Source organism: Salvelinus fontinalis, chromosome 5 (assembly GCF_029448725.1).
Source record: "Salvelinus fontinalis isolate EN_2023a chromosome 5, ASM2944872v1, whole genome shotgun sequence".
In the NCBI taxonomy this organism is placed as follows: domain Eukaryota; kingdom Metazoa; phylum Chordata; class Actinopteri; order Salmoniformes; family Salmonidae; genus Salvelinus; species Salvelinus fontinalis.
In genome coordinates this window covers 38,249,037-38,269,500 of record NC_074669.1, presented here as the reverse complement: position 1 = coordinate 38,269,500, position 20,464 = coordinate 38,249,037, and the positions used below count along the sequence as shown (strand labels likewise).

Genomic DNA, 20,464 nt, shown 5'->3' with positions numbered 1-20,464 from the left:
CAGGCTCTGTTGCAGCCGGCCGCGACCGGGAGACCCATGGGGCGGCGCACAATTGGTCCAGCGTCGTCCGGGTTAGGGGAGGGTTTGGCCGGTAGGGATGTCTTTGTCCCATCGCGCTCTAGCGACTCCTGTGGCGGGCGGGCGCGTGCACGCTGACACGGTCGCCAGATGTACGGTGTTTTCTCCGACACATTGGTGTAGCTGGCTTCCGGGTTAAGCGGGCATTGCATCAAGGAGCAGTGCATCTTGGTTGGTTCATGTTTTGGAGGACGCATGGCTCTCGACCTTCACCTCTCCCGAGCCCGTACGGGAGTTGCAGCAATGAGACAAGAATGTAACTACCAATTGGATACCACGAAATTGGGGATAAAAAGGGGTAAAAAGTCAAAAAAATTAAAGGAAAGGTTAAAGTATATAATAATTACTACAGTCACAAACAGATTCTACACACACCTTCTCACAAATCATAACCTATCCACATATACAGTATGACATCAGATGACATTTAGTTTTGTGACTAGAGGCCTAGTACTGGTTCTGATATTTGATTGGGCACGCGAGGGCCAACTCTACTGTACTCACAACTAGCTACTGACATATGGGTCAGTCACGCTGTACACCGGTTAGTCATACCTCTCCTGCCCTCTGCACTACCCCTCCCCCCTGTCCCCCTTCCCAACAGCTGAACCCAGATTGTCCGGGTGGTTGAGATACCATTACCATATCTGTCCTGTATTTATAAACATGTTGAATGTACAGCAGGTCAGTGGAACCCTGGCACCTGCTCCTATGCTAGGCTAACATACCTCAGAGCCACCGTGATGATGAAAAACACAGATGGCTTTTATGGGTTATATGCAGCAGGTCTCACATGAGTGCCTCCATGTCTATTTTTAATCCAAGAATGTAGTTGGTTCAACGGTACCTCTTAAATGGTAGTGAAATCTATAATATCCTGGCTCAGAAAACGTAGCCATTTTCAAAATATTTCATGCAATCCTGTCATTCATATATTTGTTTTAACAGTTTTCCGAGGAACAAAAGTTTGAGTTTATATATTTTTTAAATTGTTACTTATTTAACACCCTTATTGTCTTCTGTCCACAGTTGCTGCGGGGTGAGATGGGTCGAGAGAAGAGTTGTATCCAGCCAGAGATGCAGGTATGTGTGCCAGGAGTACTGCCATCCTATAGTATGTCTGTGGTTGTGGGAATCTGATTCCATTGGCTTAACATAAGCTTTTGGACCATGCACACACAGACAGGAACACTGTAGTGGGGAAGTGGGCTACAATACATTAGTTTGCATGTAAGTGATGATAAGCAAAAGTTTTCTCTTTGAGAAATTGAATTCAACGCCTGTAGCCAGCATTGCCTGGAGTAGTGTTTGATAGCGAGGCAATGGTATATGAAAGCCCTCCCAACCCGCTCCATGCTCCCTGGGACAAATGGTCAGAGGTTGCCCTCTGTAGGAACCAAAGGAAAACTGCATGTAAGATAGCTGGACCAGACACACACATTCACAACACCACACACACACATTCACACACCAGACAAGCACAAACACACACACATTGACACACCACACACACACACACACACAAACACACAAACACACAAACACACAAACACACAAACACACAAACACACAAACACACAAACACACACCATACACACCTACACAGCACACACTGTACACAAATGAGGATCAAAATACTTGGTGCATTTGGGTCACTCAGATATTTTGTTTAACACTAACATCTTTCCCTCTAGTACTGAGGATATCTTGCTGGGTTCTATTTCAAATATATAGTTTCGATATCTCACTTAATGGGGATTTGCTCGAGCGGATTCTCTTATCTGAAGTACCAGTCACAGCGTCTGTTGGAGACGGACAGGTCGATTGGTGAATGAGGTGAGCCCCTCTCCTCTTCGTAAGATGCCACTCGCCCTGGCTCTGGTCATACTCAAGCATGCCTCTCTTCAGGGAAAAGCAGTGAGATATCTCACTCATATTATCATAGAACCGGTATCCGTATGTTCTATTTCAAATATATTGTTTCAATATATCACTTTATGGGGATATAGACTACCCCTGTAATGCAGACATGCATGTACTGTGTCTCACTTATATTATCATAGAAACAGTGTTACGGAAGTAGCCTTACGTTTTCAATTCTGGGCAATTGAACTGATTCCAGAGGCTGTTCCAAAACACTGCCGGCGGAAAAGAGGTGGACTTTTAGTCTGACTCAGGAGGCGCGCACACCACCCACCGCTTCCGAGTATACTACTCGCTAATGTTCAGTCTCTGGAAGGAAATCCTCACCCTGAACTCATCAACTTTATTATCCAAAGAGACATCAGGGATTGTAACATACTCAGTTTCACGGAAACATTGCTTTCTCGGGATATACTGTCAGAGTCCGTTCAGCCAGTTGGGCTCTCAGTTCATCGCGCAGACAGGAATAAATATCTCTCCAGGAAGAAGGGCGGGGGGTGTATGTTTCATGATTAACTACTCATGGTGTGATTGTGATAACATACAGGAACTCAAGTCCTTTTGTTCACCCGGCCTAGAATACCTCACAATCAAATGCCGACCGTATTACCTCCCAAGAGAATTTTCTTTGGTTAAAGTCACAGCCATGTATATTCCCCCTCAAGCCAATACCACGACGGCCCTCAAAGAACTTCACTGGACTTTACGCAAACTGGAAACCACATATCCTGAGGCTGCATTTATTATACCTGGGGATTTTAACAAAGCAAATTTGAGGAAAACGTTACCGAAGTTCTATCAACACATTGACATTAGTACTTGCGCTGCTAAAACACTCGATCACTGCTTCTCCAACTTCCGAGATGCCTACAACGCTCTCCCCCACCCTCCCTTCGGCAAATCTGATCACGACTCCATTTTGCTTCTCCCTTCCTATATAGAGAAACTCAAACAGGAAGTACCCGTGCTAAGGACTATTCAATGCAAGTCTGACCAATCGGAATCCACGCTTCAAGATTGTTTTGATCACGTGGACAGGGATATGTTCCGGGTAGCCTCTGAGAACCAAATAGACGAATACACTGATACTGTGACTATTAAAACCTATCCTAAACAGAAACTGTGGATATGGCAGCATTCGCACAAAACTGAAAGAGCAAACCATCGCATTTAACCATGGTAGACAATCGCATTTAACCAACAGACAATCACGGAACACAAAGGGAAAACCAGCCATGTCACGGACATCGACGTCTTGGTTCCGGACAACCTAAACACCTTTTCACCCGCTTTGAGGATAACACAGTGCCACCGACGTGGCCCGCTTCCAAGGACTGTGGGCTCTCCTTCTCCGTGGCCAACGTGAGTAAGACATCTAAGCGTGTTAACCCTTTTTATGGCTGCAGGCCCAGACGGCATCCCTAGCCACATCCACAGAGCATGCGCAGACCAGCTGGCTGAAGGGTTTAAGAACATATTCAATCTCTCCCTATATCAGTCTGCTGTCTCCACATGCTTCAAGATGTCCACCATTCGTCCTGTACCCAAGAAAGGTAATGTAACTGAACTAAATGACTATCGCCCCGTAGCACACACTTCTGTCATCATGAAATGCTTTGAGAGACTAGTCGAGGATCATATCACCTCCACCTTACCTGACAACCTAGACCCACTTCAATTTGCTTACCACCCCAGTAGATCCACAGACGATGTAATCGCCATCGCACTGCACACTGCCCTATCCCATTTGGACAAGAGGAATACCTATGTAAGAATGCTGTTCATTGACTATAGCTCACGATTCAACCCCATAGTTCGGGCTCCCAAGTGGGGTAGCGGTCTAAGGCGCTGTATCTCAGTGCTAGAGGCGTCACTACAGACCCTGGTTCGATTCCAGGCTGTATCACAACCGGCCGTGATTGGGAGTCCAATAGGGCAGCGCACAATTGGCCCAGCGTCATCCGGGTTAGGGCTTGGCTGGGTTAGGCCATCATTGTAAATAAGAATTTGGAAAATTGTGGATATATTGAAGCAACATCTCAAGACATCAGTCAGGAAGTTAAAGCTTGGTCGCAAATGGGTCTTCCAAATGGACAATGACCTCAAGCATACTTCCAAAGATGTGGCAAAATGGCTTAAGGACAACAAAGTGGAGTTGCCATCACAAAGCCCTGACCTCAATCCTATAGAACATTTGTAGGGAGAACTGAAAAAGCGTGTGCGAGCAAGGAGGCCTACAAACCTGACTCAGTTACACCAGCTCTGTCAGGAGGAATGGGCCAAAATTCACCCAACTTATTATGGGAAGCTTGTGGAAGGCTACCCAAAACATGTGACCCAAGTTAAACAATTTAAAGGCAACGCTACCAAATACTAATTGAGTGTATGTAAACTTCTGAGCCACTGGGAATGTGACGAAAGAAATAAAAGCTGAATTAAATCATTCTCTCTACTATTATTCTGACATTTCACATTCTTAAAATAAAGTGGTGATCCTAACTGACCTAAGACAGGGAATGTTTACTACAATTAAATGTCAGGAATTGTGAAAAACTGATTTTAAATGCATTTGACTAAGGTGTATGTAAACTTCCGACTTCTATTCTATTCTACTGTATTTTAGTCTATGCCGCTCAGACTTTGCTCGTCCAAATATTTATATATTCTTAATTCCATTCCCTTACTTTAGATTGTGTGTATTGTTAGATTTTACTTGTTAGATATTACTGCACTGTTGGAGCTAGAAACACAAGCATTTCGCTACACCCGCAATAACATCTGCTAAACGTGTGTATGTGACAAATAAAATGTGATTTGATTAATCCACTCTTGCTTAATTGCCATGGCATTGTGGAAAAAGTATGAAATGTTGTCTGTTTTAGCTGTAATGGAACTTGCATCTCGTATTGCAGGTGGTAACTGTAAAAAGTCTATACTTTACCCCAGGATACCCTTTACTGGCAGTAATTAGCTTTATTCACATCAGGGGAATTTAGTGGAAAGTTTCAGCCTATTTGCAACGCACGTCCTTGTTATTGGATTTCCATTTCCGTTTTCGTGTGTTCCACTTGCATTCAGCAGCGTCTATGAATCACATGATTATGAAGGCATAAATATATGAAAGTGTGTTTTCTTATTTTACATGTATGTAGTTCTGTCTTTGTGATGTACTTATCTATTAATGTTATTGTCACGATCGACATAATAAGCGGACCAAGGCGCAGCGTGAGAGACATACATCTTCTTTTTATTAGACGAAGACGAAACACTCTTACAAAACTAACGAAACAATAAATGACCGTGAAGCTATACACGAAAGTGCACACACAAGCTACTAACGTTCAACATAGACAATTACCCACAAACACCTAAAGCCTATGGCTGCCTTAAATATGGCTCCCAATCAGAGACAACAATAAACAGCTGTCTCTGATTGAGAACCAAATCAGGCAACCATAGACTTTCCTAAACACCTACACTGAACACAACTCCATACTTACTACAAAACCCCCTAAACAATACACACACCCTAAACTAGACAAAAACACACAAACATCCCATGTCACACCCTGACCTAACTAAACTAATAAAGAAAATCAATATAACAAAGGCCAGAGTGTGACAGTTATGTATTATGTAATGTTTTGAGTCGACCCCAGGAAGAGTAGCTTCTGCTTTAGCAGTAGCTCATGGGGATCTTAATAAAATACCAAATATTGAGATTTAGTCTTCTATTCTATTCTTCAATTTATGTTTGCTTGCATAATGTTTTACAGCGCAAATCAAAGAGAAGAGGTCATGTTTATGTAAATGTCTGACACAACACACACACATTGTTATTCCAAAGGTTAAACTGGGTCTCCTGACTGACTGACGCCAGCTATAATTACAATTAAATCACAGTCTGCCACTTTGGTCTTTTTTTAGCCTTTCTTTACTCTCTTTATGCCACTTTTCTTATTTTTCAGTCATTTCCAGATAAATAAACCAGAGAAATAAAAATACTTCTGTGATTTCAACTGATTAGGATTAATACAGTTTTGATTGTGTTGATAATTAGGGTTGATTGCTGTTATGGCATTTCGTCTCCAGGGTTCAGTTATTAGATCTTTTTGGGTGACAAATGTACATTAGAGGTTTGTTCACTGAGTTCCAAAGGTCTACACCCCCTGGAGAAAACAAATCACATATCATCATGTTATATCAATATAAACAGCAGTCATAATGAAAGATAGGGCACTAAGGGTGGGGAAGATTCATGTTTCCACTGCATGGAAAATGCTTGGAGCTTGAGAGGCAGGATTTGGGTTAAACTCTCATCCCTGCACACAGCATCATGTGATTGGAAGGGAGCAGGGACCCTCCTCCCCTTATCCCCCTTGTTTTTAGCTGAAATGAGGGCCTATGTGTGTGAAGGCCAAAAACCTGAGTGATGCTGGAAAATTCCTGCCTCGGGGAAGAGATGAACTCATTCTAACATAGTAGCATATGACTTCAGCACAGTAGACAGAAGAACCTTTCAAGCAAATGAACATGAAATGATGGCCTAATTCTAAGTTTCAAGTACAAACACAGTGATCAGTTCAGAAGTATACGTTCAGATGTTATTTTCTATTAGGCTATGAGTTTATATTTCTATTATGGATTATAATAACAGAACATGCCGATAATGACAGTACCATACTTTTTAGACCTATATATTTCTACCTGCATGATTATCTATAAAACAGGACAGTAAAAACTGAAGGGATAATAATATAAAAGTATTTGGGAGGAAAGTATAAATGGAACTCTATATGGTTATGTAATGTGATGTTTTTTAGACAGGCAGCCATTATGCTCAGGAGAGGAATAATATATCACCCTGGTTTCAGGGATATGGTACATTCCGGTGTGTCAACAGGCAGGGGAAATGGTACATTCCAGTGTGTCAAAGTCAGGGTTGCCATGTGAGTTATTTTTTGGAAAATTGGGCTACTTTGAAAATGATGTTGCAGGGGGAAATGTATTGGTCGCGGGTTGCAGGTTTTTGGGTTACTTCTAAGTTGCACCCCGGCTGCCATTGGCATTTCTCATAAAGTAGATATAAATTGAAAAAATATATAAAACGCAACATGTGAAGTGTTGGCCCCATGTTTCATGAGCTAAAATAAATGATCACAGAAATGTTACATATGCACCAAAAGCTTATTTCTCTAAAATGTTGTGCACAAATTTGTTTACAACCCTGTTAGTGAGCATTTCTCATTTGCCAAGATAATCCATCCACCTGACAGGTGTGGCATATCAAGGAGCTGATTAGACAGCATGATCATTACACAGGTGCAACTTGTACTGGGGACAATGTGCAGTTTTGTCACACAACACAATGAGACCGATGTCTCAAGATCTGAGGGAGTGTGCAATTGGCATACTGACTGGAGGAATGTCCACCAGAGCTTTTGCCAGAGGATTGAATGTTAATTTCTCTACCATAAGCCTCCAACGTTGTTTTTGAGAATTTGGCAGTACATCCAACTGGCCTCACAACCGCAGACCACGTGTAACCAAGCCAGCCCAGGACCTCCACATCCAGCTTCTTCACCTGCAGGATCGTTTGAGACCAGCCACCCGGACAGCTGATGAAACTGAGGAGTATTTCTGTCTGTAATAAAGCCCTTTTGTGGGGATGAAGTCATTCTGATTGGCTGGGGCTGGCTCCCAAGTGGGTGGGCCTATGCCCTCCCAGGCCCATCCATGGCTGTCCCTGCCCAGTCATGTAAAATCCTTAAATTAGGGACACATTTGCACATTTGTGGCCTGCTGGAGGTCATTTTGCAGGGCTCTGGCAGTGCTCCTCCTTGCACAAAAGGTGGAGGTAGCGGTCCTGCTGCTGGGTTGTTGCCCTCCTACAGCCTCCTCCACGTCTCCTGATGTACTGGCCTGTCTCCTGGTAGAGCCTCCATGCTCTGGACACTACGCTGACAGACACAGCAAACCTTCTTGCCACAGCTCGCATTGATGTGCCATCCTGGATGAGCTGCACTACCTGAGCCACTTGTGTGGGTTGTAGACTCCGTCTCATGCTACCACTAGAGTGAAAGCACCGCCAGCATTCAAAAGTGACCAAAACATCAGCCAGGAAGCATAGGAACTGAGAAGTGGTCTGTGGTCACCACCTGCAGAACCACTCCTTTATTGGGGGTGTCTTGCTAATTGCCTATAATTTCCACCTTTTGTCTATTCCATTTGCACAACAGCATGTGAAATTTATTTTCAATCAGTGTTGCTTCCTAAGTGGACAGTTTGATTTCACAGAAGTGTTATTGACTTGGAATAACATTGTGTTGTTTAAGTGTTCCCTTTTATTTTTTTGAGCAGTGTATATAGTGAAAACAATAGTGGTCCTAAAAGGAACACAGAAATGTACAGTTGATTTGTCAGAGGACAAACCCTCCACAGAGACAAGCTGATATCTTTCCGACAGATAAGATCTAAACCAGGCCAGAACCTGTCCGTGTAGACCAATTTGGGTTTCCAATCTCTCCAAAAGAATGTGGTGATCGATGGTATCAGCACTAAGGTCTTGGAGCAGGAGGACAGATGCAGAGCCTCGGTCTGACACCATTAAAATGTAATTTACCACCTTCACGAGTGCAGTCTCAGTGCTATGATGGAGTCTAAAACCAGACTGAAGCATTTCATATACATTGTTTGTCTTCAGGAAGGCAGTGAGTTGCTGCGCAACAGCTTTTTCAAAAATAAATTGAGAGGAATGGGAGATTCGATATAGGCCGATTCGTTTTTTTATATTTTCTGGGTCAAGGTTTGGCTTTTTCAAGAGAGGCTTTATTACTGCCACTTTTAGAGAGTTTGGTACACATCTGGTGGATAGAGAAACGTTTATTATGTTCAACATAGGAGGGCCAAGCACAGGAAACAGCTCTTTCAGTAGTTTAGTTCGAATAGGGTCCAGTATGCAGCTTGAAGGTTTAGAGGCCATGATTATTTTCATCATTGTGTCAAGTGATATAGTACTAAAACACTTAATTGTCTCCCTTGATCCTAGTTCCTGACAGAGTTGTGCAGACTCAGGGCAACTGCGCTTTGGAGGAATACGCAGATTCAAAGAGGAGTCCGTAATTTGCTTTCTAATGATCATGATCTTTTCCTCAAAGAAGTTCATGAATTTATCACTGCTGAAGTGAAAGCCATCCTCACTTGGGAAAGCTGCTTTTTAGTTAGCTTTGCGACAGTATCAAAACATTTTTGGGGATTGTTCTTATGTTCCTCAATTAAGTTGGAAAAATAGGATGATCGAGCAGCAGTGAGGGCTCTTTGATACTGCACGGTACTCTCTTTCCAAGCTAGTCGAAAGACTTACAGTTTGGTGTGGCGCCATTTCCGTTCCAATTTTCTGGAAGCTTGCTTCAGAGCTCGGGTATTTTCTGTATACCAGGGAGCTAGTTTCTTATGACAAATGTTTTTGGTTTTTAGGGGTGCGACTGCATCTAGGGTATTGCGCAAGGTTAAATTGAGTTCCTCAGTTAGGTGGTATTAAATGTATTTGGCTAAGATGTATGTAAACTTCTGACTTTAACTGTATATATACATGTGAAATGTCAGAATAATAGTAGAGAGAATTATTTATTTCAGCTTGTATTTCTTTCATCACATTCCCAGTGGGTCAGAAGTGTCTATGTCCTGGAAAGTTGGCTGTTGTATACAACGTCATTCTAGTCACATTAACGCACATTAGCAACAACTGTCCCGGTTTAGGGACACCGATCCCGTAAAGGTAATTCTCTCCTCGATGTTATACTTACAAATAATCCTGTTAGGCATCAGTCTGGTGTTTTCTGTAATGACCTTAGTGATCACTGTTTTACAGCTTGTGTTTGTAAAACAACCTGTCCTGATTTGTCATAGACTCTTGCTAAAAAAACTTTAATGAGCAAGCCTTCCTTCCTGAGCTGGCCTCTGTAAAATGGTAATGAATCAGTTTGATCCCCTCTGTCAAAGACGCTTGGACCTTATTTTATTTTATTTTTCGGTGGTATTGTTAAACACCCCCCCATATAGAAAATGAGAATTAAAAACAGATTCAGCCCCTGGTTCAACCGTGATCTTGCAGAGTTACTCCACCTCAAGAATTGCATTTGGCGAAAGGCTCGGCACACGCATACTCAGGCTGACTGGCTCTCGTTCAGGCAAATGAGAAATAAGTGCACCCAGGCCATCCGGAAGACCAAAGTTAGTTACTTCAAGGAGCAGTTCTCTCTCTCTGTGGGTCTAACCCCAAGAAGTTCTGGAAAACGGTTAAAGAACTGGAGAATAAACCCTCCTCCTGATAGCTGTCCATGTCCCTTAATGTTGATGATGTGGTTGTTACTGACAAGAAGCACATGGCTGAGCTCTTTAATCACCACTTCATTCAGTCAGGATTCCTATTTGATTCAGCCATGCCTCCTTGCCCGTCCAAAATATCCTCATCTCCCACCTCTTCTAATGCTACTATCCCCGATGCTTCTCCCTCTTTTTCCCCTGCCCCGCTACAAAGTTTCTCCCTGCAGGCAGTCACTGAGTCCGAGGTGCTAAAGGAGCTCCTGAAACTTGACCCCCAAAAAACATCTGGGTCAGATGGTTTAGACCTTTTTTCTTTAAGGTTGCTACCCCTATCATCTCCAAACCTATCGCCAACCTTTTTAACCTGTCTCTCCTTTCTGGGGAGGTTCCCATTGCTTGGAAGGCAGCCACAGTTCATCCTTTATTTAAAGGGGGAGATCAAGCTGATCCTAACTGTTATAGGCCTATTTCTATTTTGCCCTGTTTATCAAAAGTGTTGGAAAAACTTGTCAATAATCAACTGACTGGCTTTCTTGATGTCTATAGTATTCTTTCTGGTATGCAATCTGGTTTCCGCTCAGGTTATGGATGTGTCACTGCAACCTTAAAGGTCATCAATGATGTCACCATTGCCCTTGATTCTAAGCAATGTTGCGCTGCTATTTTTATTGACTTGGCCAAAGCTTTTGATACGGTAGACCATTCCATTCTTGTGGGCCGGCTAAGGAGTATTGGTGTCTCTGAGTGGTCTTTGGCCTGGTTTGCTAACTACCTCTCTCAAAGAGTGCAGTGTATAAAATCAGAACATCTGCTGTCTCAGCCACTGCCTGTCACCAGGGGAGTATCCCAAGGCTTGATCCTAGGCCCCACACGCTTCTTAAAACTTCTTATGGCTGCAATCCCGTTAACGGGATCGATATGACAACAGCCAGTGAAATTGCAGGGCGCCAAATTCAAACCACAGAAATCTCATAATTAAAATTCCTCAAACATACATGTATCTTATACCATTTTAAAGGTAATCTTGTTGTTAATTCCACCAAAGTGTCCGATTTCAAATAGGCTTTTCAGCGGAAGCACCACAAGCGATTATGTTAGGTCACCGCAAAATCACAGACAAGGAGTCACAAAAAGCAGAAAGTCACAAAAAGGAGTCACAAAAAGCAGAAATAGAGATAAAATCAATCAAAAACCTGTGATGATCTTCCTCAGATGACACTCATAGGACTTCATGTTACACAATACATATATGTTTTGTTCGATAAAGTTAATGTTTATATCCAAAAACCTCAGTTTACATTGGCGCCATGTTCAGAAATGCCTCCAAAATATCCGGAGAAATTGCAGAGAGCCACGTCAAATAACAGAAATACTCATCATAAACTTTGATGAAAGATACATGTTTTACATAGAATTAAAGATACACTTGTTCTTAATGCAACCACTGTGTCAGATTTCAAAAAGATTTAAGCCAAAAGCACAATATTCAATAATCTGAGAACAGTGTTCAGCCACAAAAGCAAGCCATACAGTTACCCGCCAAATTGTGCAGTCAACAAAACTCATAAAAAGCATTATAAATCTTCCCTTACCCTTGCTGATCTTCGTCGGAATGCACTCCCAGCACTCCCACTTCCACAATAAATGTTTGTTTTGTTCGGTAATGTCCATCGTTTATGTCCAAATAGCTATTTTTGTTAGCGTGTTTGGTAAACAAGTCCAACGTCAGGAAGCACGTTCACTAAAAGGTGACGAAATGTCCAAAAGTTCAGTAACAGTCAGTAGAAACATGTCAAATGATGTATTGAATCAATCTTTAGAATGTTTTTAACATAAATCTTGAATAACGTTCCAACCGGAGAATTACATTGACTTCAGATGAGCGATGGAACAGAGCTCCCTCTCATGTGAACGCGCATGGTCAGAGCATGGTCAAGTCATGGCAGACCTAACTAATTCCCCTCTCATTCGGCCCCCCTTCACAGTAGAGGCATCAGACAAGGTTTTACAGACTGTTGACATCTAGTGGAAGCCGTAGGAGGTGCAAACTCATCAATATCTCGCTGTGAATTCAATAGGATCTTCGAAAATCGACTTCGAAAATCTTCGAAAATCGACCAGCCTCAGAATTCCCACTTCCTGTTTGGATTTTTTCTCAACTTTTTGCCTGCCATATGAGTTCTGTTATACTCACAGACATCATTCAAACAGTTTTAGAATCTTCAGAGTGTTTTCTATCCAATACGAATAATAATATGCATATATTAGCAACTGGGACTGAGGAGCAGGCAGTTTACTATGGGCACCTCTGGGCACCTTTCATCCAAGCTACTCAATACTGCCCCTGCAGCCATAAGAAGTTAATATACATCAACAACATAGCTCAGGCAGTAGCTCACTGCACTCTATACTCCTCTGTAAACTGGTCATCTCTGTATACTCGTTGCAAGGCCCACTGGTTGATGCTTATTTATAAAACCCTCTTAAACCTCACTCCCCCCTATCTGAGATATCTACTGCAGCCCTCATCCTCCACTTACAACACCCGTTCTGCCAGTCACATTCTTTTAAAGGTCCCCAAAGCACACACATCCCTGGGTCGCTCCTCTTCAGTTTGCTGCAGCTAGCGACTGGAACGAGCTGCAAAAAAACACTCAAACTGGACAGTTTTATCTCAATCTCTTCAATCAAAGAGTCAATCATGGACACTCTTACTGACAGTTGTGGCTGCTTTGCGTGATGTATTGTTGTCTCTACCTTCTTGCCCTTTGTGCTGTTGTGTGTGGCCAATAATGTTTGTACCATGTTTTGTGCTGCTACCATGTTGTGTTGCTACCATGTTGTTGTCATGTTGTGTTGCTACCATGCTGTGTTGTCATGTGTTGCTGCCTTGCTATGTTGTTTTCTTAGGTCTCGCTTTATGTAGTGTTCTGTTGTCTCTCTTGTCGTGATGTGTGTTTTGTCCTATATTTATATTTAATTTATTCAAAAATCCCAGCCCCCGTCTCCGTAGGAGGCCTTTTGCCTTTTGGTAGGCCATCATTGTAAATAAAAATTTGCTCTTAACTGATTTTCCTAGTAAAATAAATGTTAAATAAAAATGAATTATGAATATAAAATTCAGTGATTGAAAGTATGACCCCATCCTAAATAGCCTATTCCAGCAGGCTACTGGGAAACACGAGCGCTTCTTACCTCGAAATTGCGAATGAATTAGTCTGTTAATTTGATCTAAACCAACTGCTAAATCGTTCAGTTTACATCTGGACCACATCTTGCCTAGGCTACTGTAGACTATCTGAAATAAAATGTAGGCCTATCAGGGACTATAGGCTACCTTCACCTATCGAAGCAAACCATGGCAAAGTTGAATTCCAATCATAAACCCAGATTTGAGTCTGTAGCCTATGCCTATCGAAATGACAAGTCCATCTCGCAAATGGGCCATTTGTACCTGTTTGTTGTCTTAAACATCTGGCCCATATTAACTGCACAATTGCCAGAACATAGACTAACATTCATTTTTGTTCTTCTTCCAAGTGTTTCCTGCTCAGAGATTGAGATCCTCTGTTCAACTTTCATCACTCAAACTCATCTTTCGGATTTAGCTTTAGTTATGCACTTGCGCAAAAGGGATTTATTTACAATTATAAACCCGGGCTTGAGGCCTAATGCTGATAAGCTGAGAGCCATGGTGTATCAGACCTTATACCACGGGTATGACCAAACATTTTTTTTACTGTTCTAGTTACGTTGGTAAACAGTTTATAATAGCTATTAGGCACCATGGGGTTTGTGGTATATGGCCCATATACCATGGCTAACAGCTGTATCCAGGCACTCCTTGTTGTGTCTTGCGTAAAACAGCCCTTAGCTGTGGTATATTAGCCATGTACTGTACCATAACCCCTCATGCCTTTTTGCTTAATCAAAGCAGTCAGTCATCAAGCAGTCAGTTAAATCGACATCCATTGTTGGAAAATTATCTGGGGAGTTTAATAAGGGCAAATTATATTTTATCTTACAACATATTCAAATGTGTTTATTACCTCATGCAGTGGCCGTTCTAGACCATTTCAGCTGGGGGGGGGCCAAGCTGGGGCCAGTTGTACTGTTAAAGGGGCCAGTTACATTAGATGTTATTGTTGTCATCGTTTTCTTCACTGCATTGCAGGCATTAGCAGGCAAAAGACCATGTTCATAATCAACATCGTTGCCACTGTCTAATAACGGATGTAAAAAAAGAAAGATAGCAAAAATGTGTTATGTAAAAAGTATTTCAAAATTGTTGTCACAGGGGCACTGGCCCAATTTTGCTTCTAAAGTCGTTACAAGTTACGTCGATATTCCTTTATTGTTTCTTTAACATACTGGAAACATTATTTATTGTATAAATGTGGCAACTCTTTTGCTGTGAAAAAAATAGTTAATTTTCAGGCCTTTTGCGCGGGTTTTGTTTGGTCATTTGTTTAGTATATTTTATGGACCTGGCAACCCTGATCAACGTTTCCATCGCGCCCTGTTCTGATACACGTGGAAACCATCGGTTCCATGTTCTCCCTTCCTCGTCACACGGTCCGGTAAACTGCTACCAGGGAGCCGAAAAATAACGGGACACCCACACCTTTTTTCTCCACTACAGTATTTTTCTTTCGGACGGTGAATTCAGATGAGACAGCGCAACTGTAATTTGTTGTCTTGGATGAGCCGTGTCAGAAAATGCAGTATGAGATGACATCGGCAGTGAAAAGAATAGCGTGATATATTTTGTTTAGATCTGAAATGAGCACTATTGATAATGTGCGATCTGTTTGATGACATTTTGTGAAGAATTGAAAGCGTTTCGACCGATTAGACCCAGTGTTGGGAGACACTTACAACGACAACGACACTGGATTTGGGCGCTTATCACAAATGACAGACGTCTCTTTCTTATTACGCTATATTCCATATATTGACCATGTTTGATTAGACTACAGTCTACATTTTTAGATGATCTTGAATAGATATAATCGCGATTGAATAGAAATCATTGTGCCCCTTCAAAGCACTGCAAAGAGCATAGGCTACCCCGTTCTCTTCATCAATGATGCAACGATGAGCTTTCATAACGGCAAATCGGCACAATGTACTAGTAACTACTAGTCTATTACGCTACTATTTATTTTGAACACATTTTTATAAAACATAGAAGAAAAGTAAATGAACATTGCACAGCTAAATCATTTCAATAAAATCATGGATTATTGATCTCCAAACTGCAGGCACAATACATTTTATTTTATTGCCTGAACAATCTGAACAGACACAATTTCCCTCCAGTAAAACTGAGAGCAGAACTTCACTGTAATGTTGGACATTAAAATGAAGGAGGCGTGTCGGATCTGCGCCCGCGAGCTCTGTGGTAATCAGCGGCGATGGATCTTCCACCCGGCCTCCAAACTCAACCTGCAGGTGCTGCTGTCCCACGCCCTGGGCAGAGAGCTGACCCGTGATGGCCGGGGGGAGTTTGCCTGTTCCAAGTGTGCCTTCATGCTGGACCGCATGTACCGCTTCGACACGGTGATCGCCCGCGTGGAGGCTCTGTCCCTGGAGCGCCTGCACAAGCTGCTGTTGGAGAAGGACCGGCTGAGACAGGGTATAGGAGGCTTGTACTGGAAGAACAACACAGAGGACCAGACCCAGGATCAGACTGGGATGGGAATGGGGATAGGGCTCGGGGGTACTGGGGCTGGAGGGACAGAGAGTGGTGGGCGGTCTGAGGGTGACTCCCCTGTGGTGGACCTCTCAGCCCTGCAGGAGGCCAGGTACAGCTCCCTGCTTCAGGGCGACCTGGCCTATTCTGTGTACGAGTCCTGGGCCGACCACGAGGACCAGCAGAGTCCGGCCCCGGATCACCAGCACCACACCCAGCATCATCACCCTCAATGCTCAGGATCAGAGACTCTGTCTGGGCATTGCTCCAGGCGGTGCAGAGGGTGTGCGGCTCTCCGTGTGGCCGACTCTGACTACGAGGCCGTGTGTAAGGTGCCTCGGCGGTTAGGCAGGAGGAGCACGTCGTGTGAACCCTCCACCCGCTACTTAGGCAGTGCCATGGGGGGTAAGGAGACCTCCACAGGGTCAGAGTCCACGCCTGTCCCCTCCGACTCCCCTCCCATGGGGCCAGAGAGCGACAGGACCCTGTGCGATGGGGACACAGAGAGGATAACCCTCAGCCCGGGCTCATCGATAGAATCTCAGGACACAGCCGTGGACGTGGCTCAGCCCTGCACCGCTCACCAAGTTGGGGAAGAGGAAGAGCAGAGAGAGGGAGGAGAGAAGGACCCAGGGAGGGATCAGAGGAGGGACCCTCGTCTCCAGGGGGATGATGCCCCCAGGGAGGGGTCAGTCTCTGGGTTGACCATGGAGCTGGCTCTAAGTCTAGTGAGGATCTGGGAGTACAGACCTCTAAAATCCCCTCAAGGCAGCAAGCTCCCTATCCTGGTCAAACCCAAACTGGAGACGGGCCTCCCTGGGCTCCCCCTGTCCCTCAGAACCCCAGACTATGACCTCTACTCCCACCCTGGTATCCCAGAGCTGGTGAGCCCCAGCAGTCAGCAGGAGCTGCAGACAGAGCTGTCAGAGATGGAGGAGCAGTGGCTTGATGACTATGTGCAGTGTGGCCCCTTCTGCTTCCAGCAGGTACCTAGCAAGACCACCACCAGCCCCTGGCTCATAGAACAGACACGCTGGAACTAACGAGACCAGATAGAGGGGCTTGAATTGGGGAGGAGATGGGATGGTATCTACTGGCCTGGAAGGGTCGTGATTCTACAGACAATCAAAGCACTTTTCCCCATCGTTGTCCTAGCAACACGTCTGTAGCCATGACGATGGTTGCTATATGAACAACGATGCCCCGTGTTAGGCATGCTCTCCTCTGTTTAATCCACCTCCATAGCTTCCTTTGTCGTGTTAATAATTAGCTATCCTTGACACATGGCTAGGAATGAGCGCACTGATATTCTGAAATAAAGTATGACTCAGGGAGTTTAGTGGGTTGGTTTTTCCACTGAAGGTTGGTTCACTGAACTGATGGAACAGTATGTAATCATTAGAGCCCAGCTGTGCGCCCTGTGTGTGTATTAGTGTGTGTGTTCTACCGGTAATGAGTTTACAGCACATTATGTGGGAGCAGGATTGGTTGATCTTTGAAATTAAATGACAAGGATATTTGAGTTATTTCACTATCCCTGACTGCTAGAGGCTTTACAGACCGAAACAGCCCCTCACAGTCATAAAGATACATTTACATTTACCGTACATTTAAGTCATTTAGCAGACGCTCTTATCCAGAGCGACTTACAAATTGGGCAAATTGGGCTCTATAGAGCTGAAAAACAAAAAACAGGAAGTAAATGCCACTCTGGCGTGGAAACAGGGACTACTTTCTCAGGAAGTTATAGTGCAGTGAACTGACCTCATCACTTTCCACGCTCACACAGGGGCAAGGGAAGTGTGTGTGTACGTATACGTGCATTTTTTTTACATTTGATAAACCTGAACCTATTTGTGCGTGTTGTGTTGTGTGTTTCAGAGGCTGCTAGATGAACAGCAAGGCCAGCTTCGTCAGTATGAGACTGCTGCAAGTGAGTGTGTTACTGAGCTCCAGACGGCCCAGCTCCAGGTCCACTCTCTACAGGCCAAGATCAGAGAGAGCGAGGCCAGGAACCAGGTACTGCTTCCCCCTCAGACTTTCACCATTCCTCCTTCTGAAGCAGTTCCTATTTTTACTCTACTTGACCGTAGCGTACAGTAGACATGCATCCAGGGCGGATTATTTGTTCAATCTTAAGAAAATAAACACTAAATGTAACTATTAATTCAAAGGCCTGCTTATAAACTATTTATTTAAAAAACAAACTACAAGTATTCGATTTTTAGCACTTCTCTGATGTGTCTGTGAATGTGATGTGTAGAAGCTGCAGGTGCGACTCGGGGACATGGAGTGTGAGCTGCGCTTGGTCAGAGAGAAGGCCCAGAGACAGGAACGAAACGTCCTCAACCTCACTGACACTGTCAACAGCAAGGAGACTGAGGTACAGAGGGAAGAGGGAGGGAGAGGGAATGAAGGAGAGGCAAAAAGAGTGAGAGTGAGAGACGGACAAACAGAAAGCGAGAAAATGAGAGACGAGGAGACTCTGGTAGGAGAGAGGGAGGTACACAAGGAAAAGCCGGAACAGCATGCCACTTTACACGGTATTGTGTCCAACCAACGATGAACAATAGGTTACTTTACTCATGTCTTTTTGTGTGTTTCGTGTGTCTCCGTCTCAGGCAGCAGAGTTGTACCGGGTCATAGAGGAGCAGAATAACGTGCTGTGTTCTTTGAAAGAGCTGGCCAACAGAACCGAGGTCCAGACACTACAGGTCAGCCCTCCTCCGAACCGTACGCACACCTCACACTCACACTCACACACACACACACATACTAAAGTCTTAGACCACTAAAATGCTCTTAAATCTACAGCTGACGTGACGACACCGTCATTTACGGTTTGTGTAGTGTGTTACAATTTTATCAACATGATAATTGAGAGTAATATGAGCTTGGCTTTCTCCATCTCTAATAGACCTTGTATTAATACACAAGCTTAATAGGATCCTTTGTTATGTCCCACAGTGCTAGTACAGAGAAAGCACAGCTGACCCCAGCACACAGCACATAGAGCTATCTGTAAACCGCCTTCACTCTCTGGCTCTCTTCCACCCACACTCTCCTCATCTCCTCTCTCTCTACCCCGTCTCGGGTGCAGGTGTCTGGGGCAGAGTTAGTGCGAGGGCAGGGGGAGGTGCTGGCCCTCCAGGGCTCTCTGTTCCAGGCCCAGCTGGAGCTGCAGGAAGGCCAGAGGGCCCAGCGTCAGGCCACCAGGAGGGAGGAGGACCTCACCAGAGCCCTGCACCGCCTGGAGACAGACCTACAGGGAGTCATGGAGCACAGACACAGTACTGAGAGACACAACCAGGTGTGGGGGGACGGTGTGTGTCTGTGTGCGTGGCTTAGCCTTGCAATGGTGTTATCTTTTCATTTTGTGAGTACGTGCATGCGTTTGCTTGTGTGTAAACATTGTATGAGACTGTGATGCTACCTGTCTGCTCTAGGACTTGCATCTGGTGCTTGAGAAAGCTCGATCAGAGCTGCAGCGGAAAGAGGAACAGCTGAAAGAGAAGAAGGGAGAGAGACGGAGAGAGGAGGAGGAGAGGGAGAAGAGCATCCGAGAGCTGAGGACCTCGCTACAGACCAAAGAGCAGCTGTTGCAGGTTAGAAACAGACACACACTCACACACGCCTGCACACACACCACCTCCCTCGTACACAGCCTTCCTAACACACACTGTCCCTGTCTCTCAGGAGTACTCCGAGTTGTTGGACCAACAGCAGGACCCTAGGGAGAAGAGAGACACTCTCTTCACCAAACTGAAAGATCGCATCAAGGACAGGGACAGAGCACTGGAGGTGAGAGTCACAGTCTACGAGAGTTGAACCTCAACGAAAACATGTTACAGATATAAGAGGCGGGCAATTTTCCATCAAACTCATGATACAGGACTGCGTGGGCTGCATGGACAGCAGTGTCCTGTATGGTGGTGATTGACAGCTACGTTCCATTAGAGATGCATTATATTCTTCTATTTTGTTGTGTTCCCTCCCATCAGCGAGCGGTGGATGAAAAGTTCCGCTGTGTGGAGGAGAAGGAGGGAGAGATGCGTCGGCTACAGCTTCTTCTCAGAGAGAAAGAGAGAGACCTGGAGAGACAACACTGTGTACTGTCCAACAACGAAGAGACCATCACGGTACTGATGAACGCGCACGCACGCACGCACGCACGCACACACACTGGTTACTGAGTTCCTTCTATCTTGTGTGTGTGTCAAAGAGTCTGGAAGTGCTGGTGCGTGGGAAGGGTTTGGAGCTGGAGCAGGTGTGTGAGGCATGGAGGAGTGTACAGCGCCACCATGAGGGCAGGGAGGAGAGACACAGCCGCAGCCTGAGAGAGAGAGACACGCTCATCAGCCAGCTACAGAACGCCCTGAACACACGTACCAATGAGGCTGAGGTGACATGCCCTAATTATACACTTGCCACGGTATACATATA

General features: G+C 44.4%; 1 protein-coding gene across 5 annotated transcripts in view; it reads left to right on the top strand.

Moving 5' to 3' along the window:
* LOC129855546 (myomegalin-like) overlaps nucleotides 1–20,464 on the top strand; it is a 137,775-nt gene that overhangs the window by 72,818 nt on the left and 44,493 nt on the right. For 4 of the 5 annotated variants that reach the window (XM_055923326.1, XM_055923325.1, XM_055923324.1 and 1 more), the window contains exons 1-9: nucleotides 14,813–17,007; nucleotides 17,903–18,040; nucleotides 18,285–18,404; nucleotides 18,643–18,735; nucleotides 19,122–19,331; nucleotides 19,468–19,626; nucleotides 19,718–19,822; nucleotides 20,023–20,160; nucleotides 20,244–20,423. In XM_055923326.1, the coding sequence (XP_055779301.1) occupies nucleotides 15,676–17,007; nucleotides 17,903–18,040; nucleotides 18,285–18,404; nucleotides 18,643–18,735; nucleotides 19,122–19,331; nucleotides 19,468–19,626; nucleotides 19,718–19,822; nucleotides 20,023–20,160; nucleotides 20,244–20,423 (2,475 nt within the window). In that variant the 5' untranslated portion in view covers nucleotides 14,813–15,675. Of the gene's footprint in view, nucleotides 1–1,107; nucleotides 1,162–14,812; nucleotides 17,008–17,902; nucleotides 18,041–18,284; nucleotides 18,405–18,642; nucleotides 18,736–19,121; nucleotides 19,332–19,467; nucleotides 19,627–19,717; nucleotides 19,823–20,022; nucleotides 20,161–20,243; nucleotides 20,424–20,464 lie in introns of those variants that run through there. The other variant, XM_055923328.1, reaches the window with a different exon arrangement.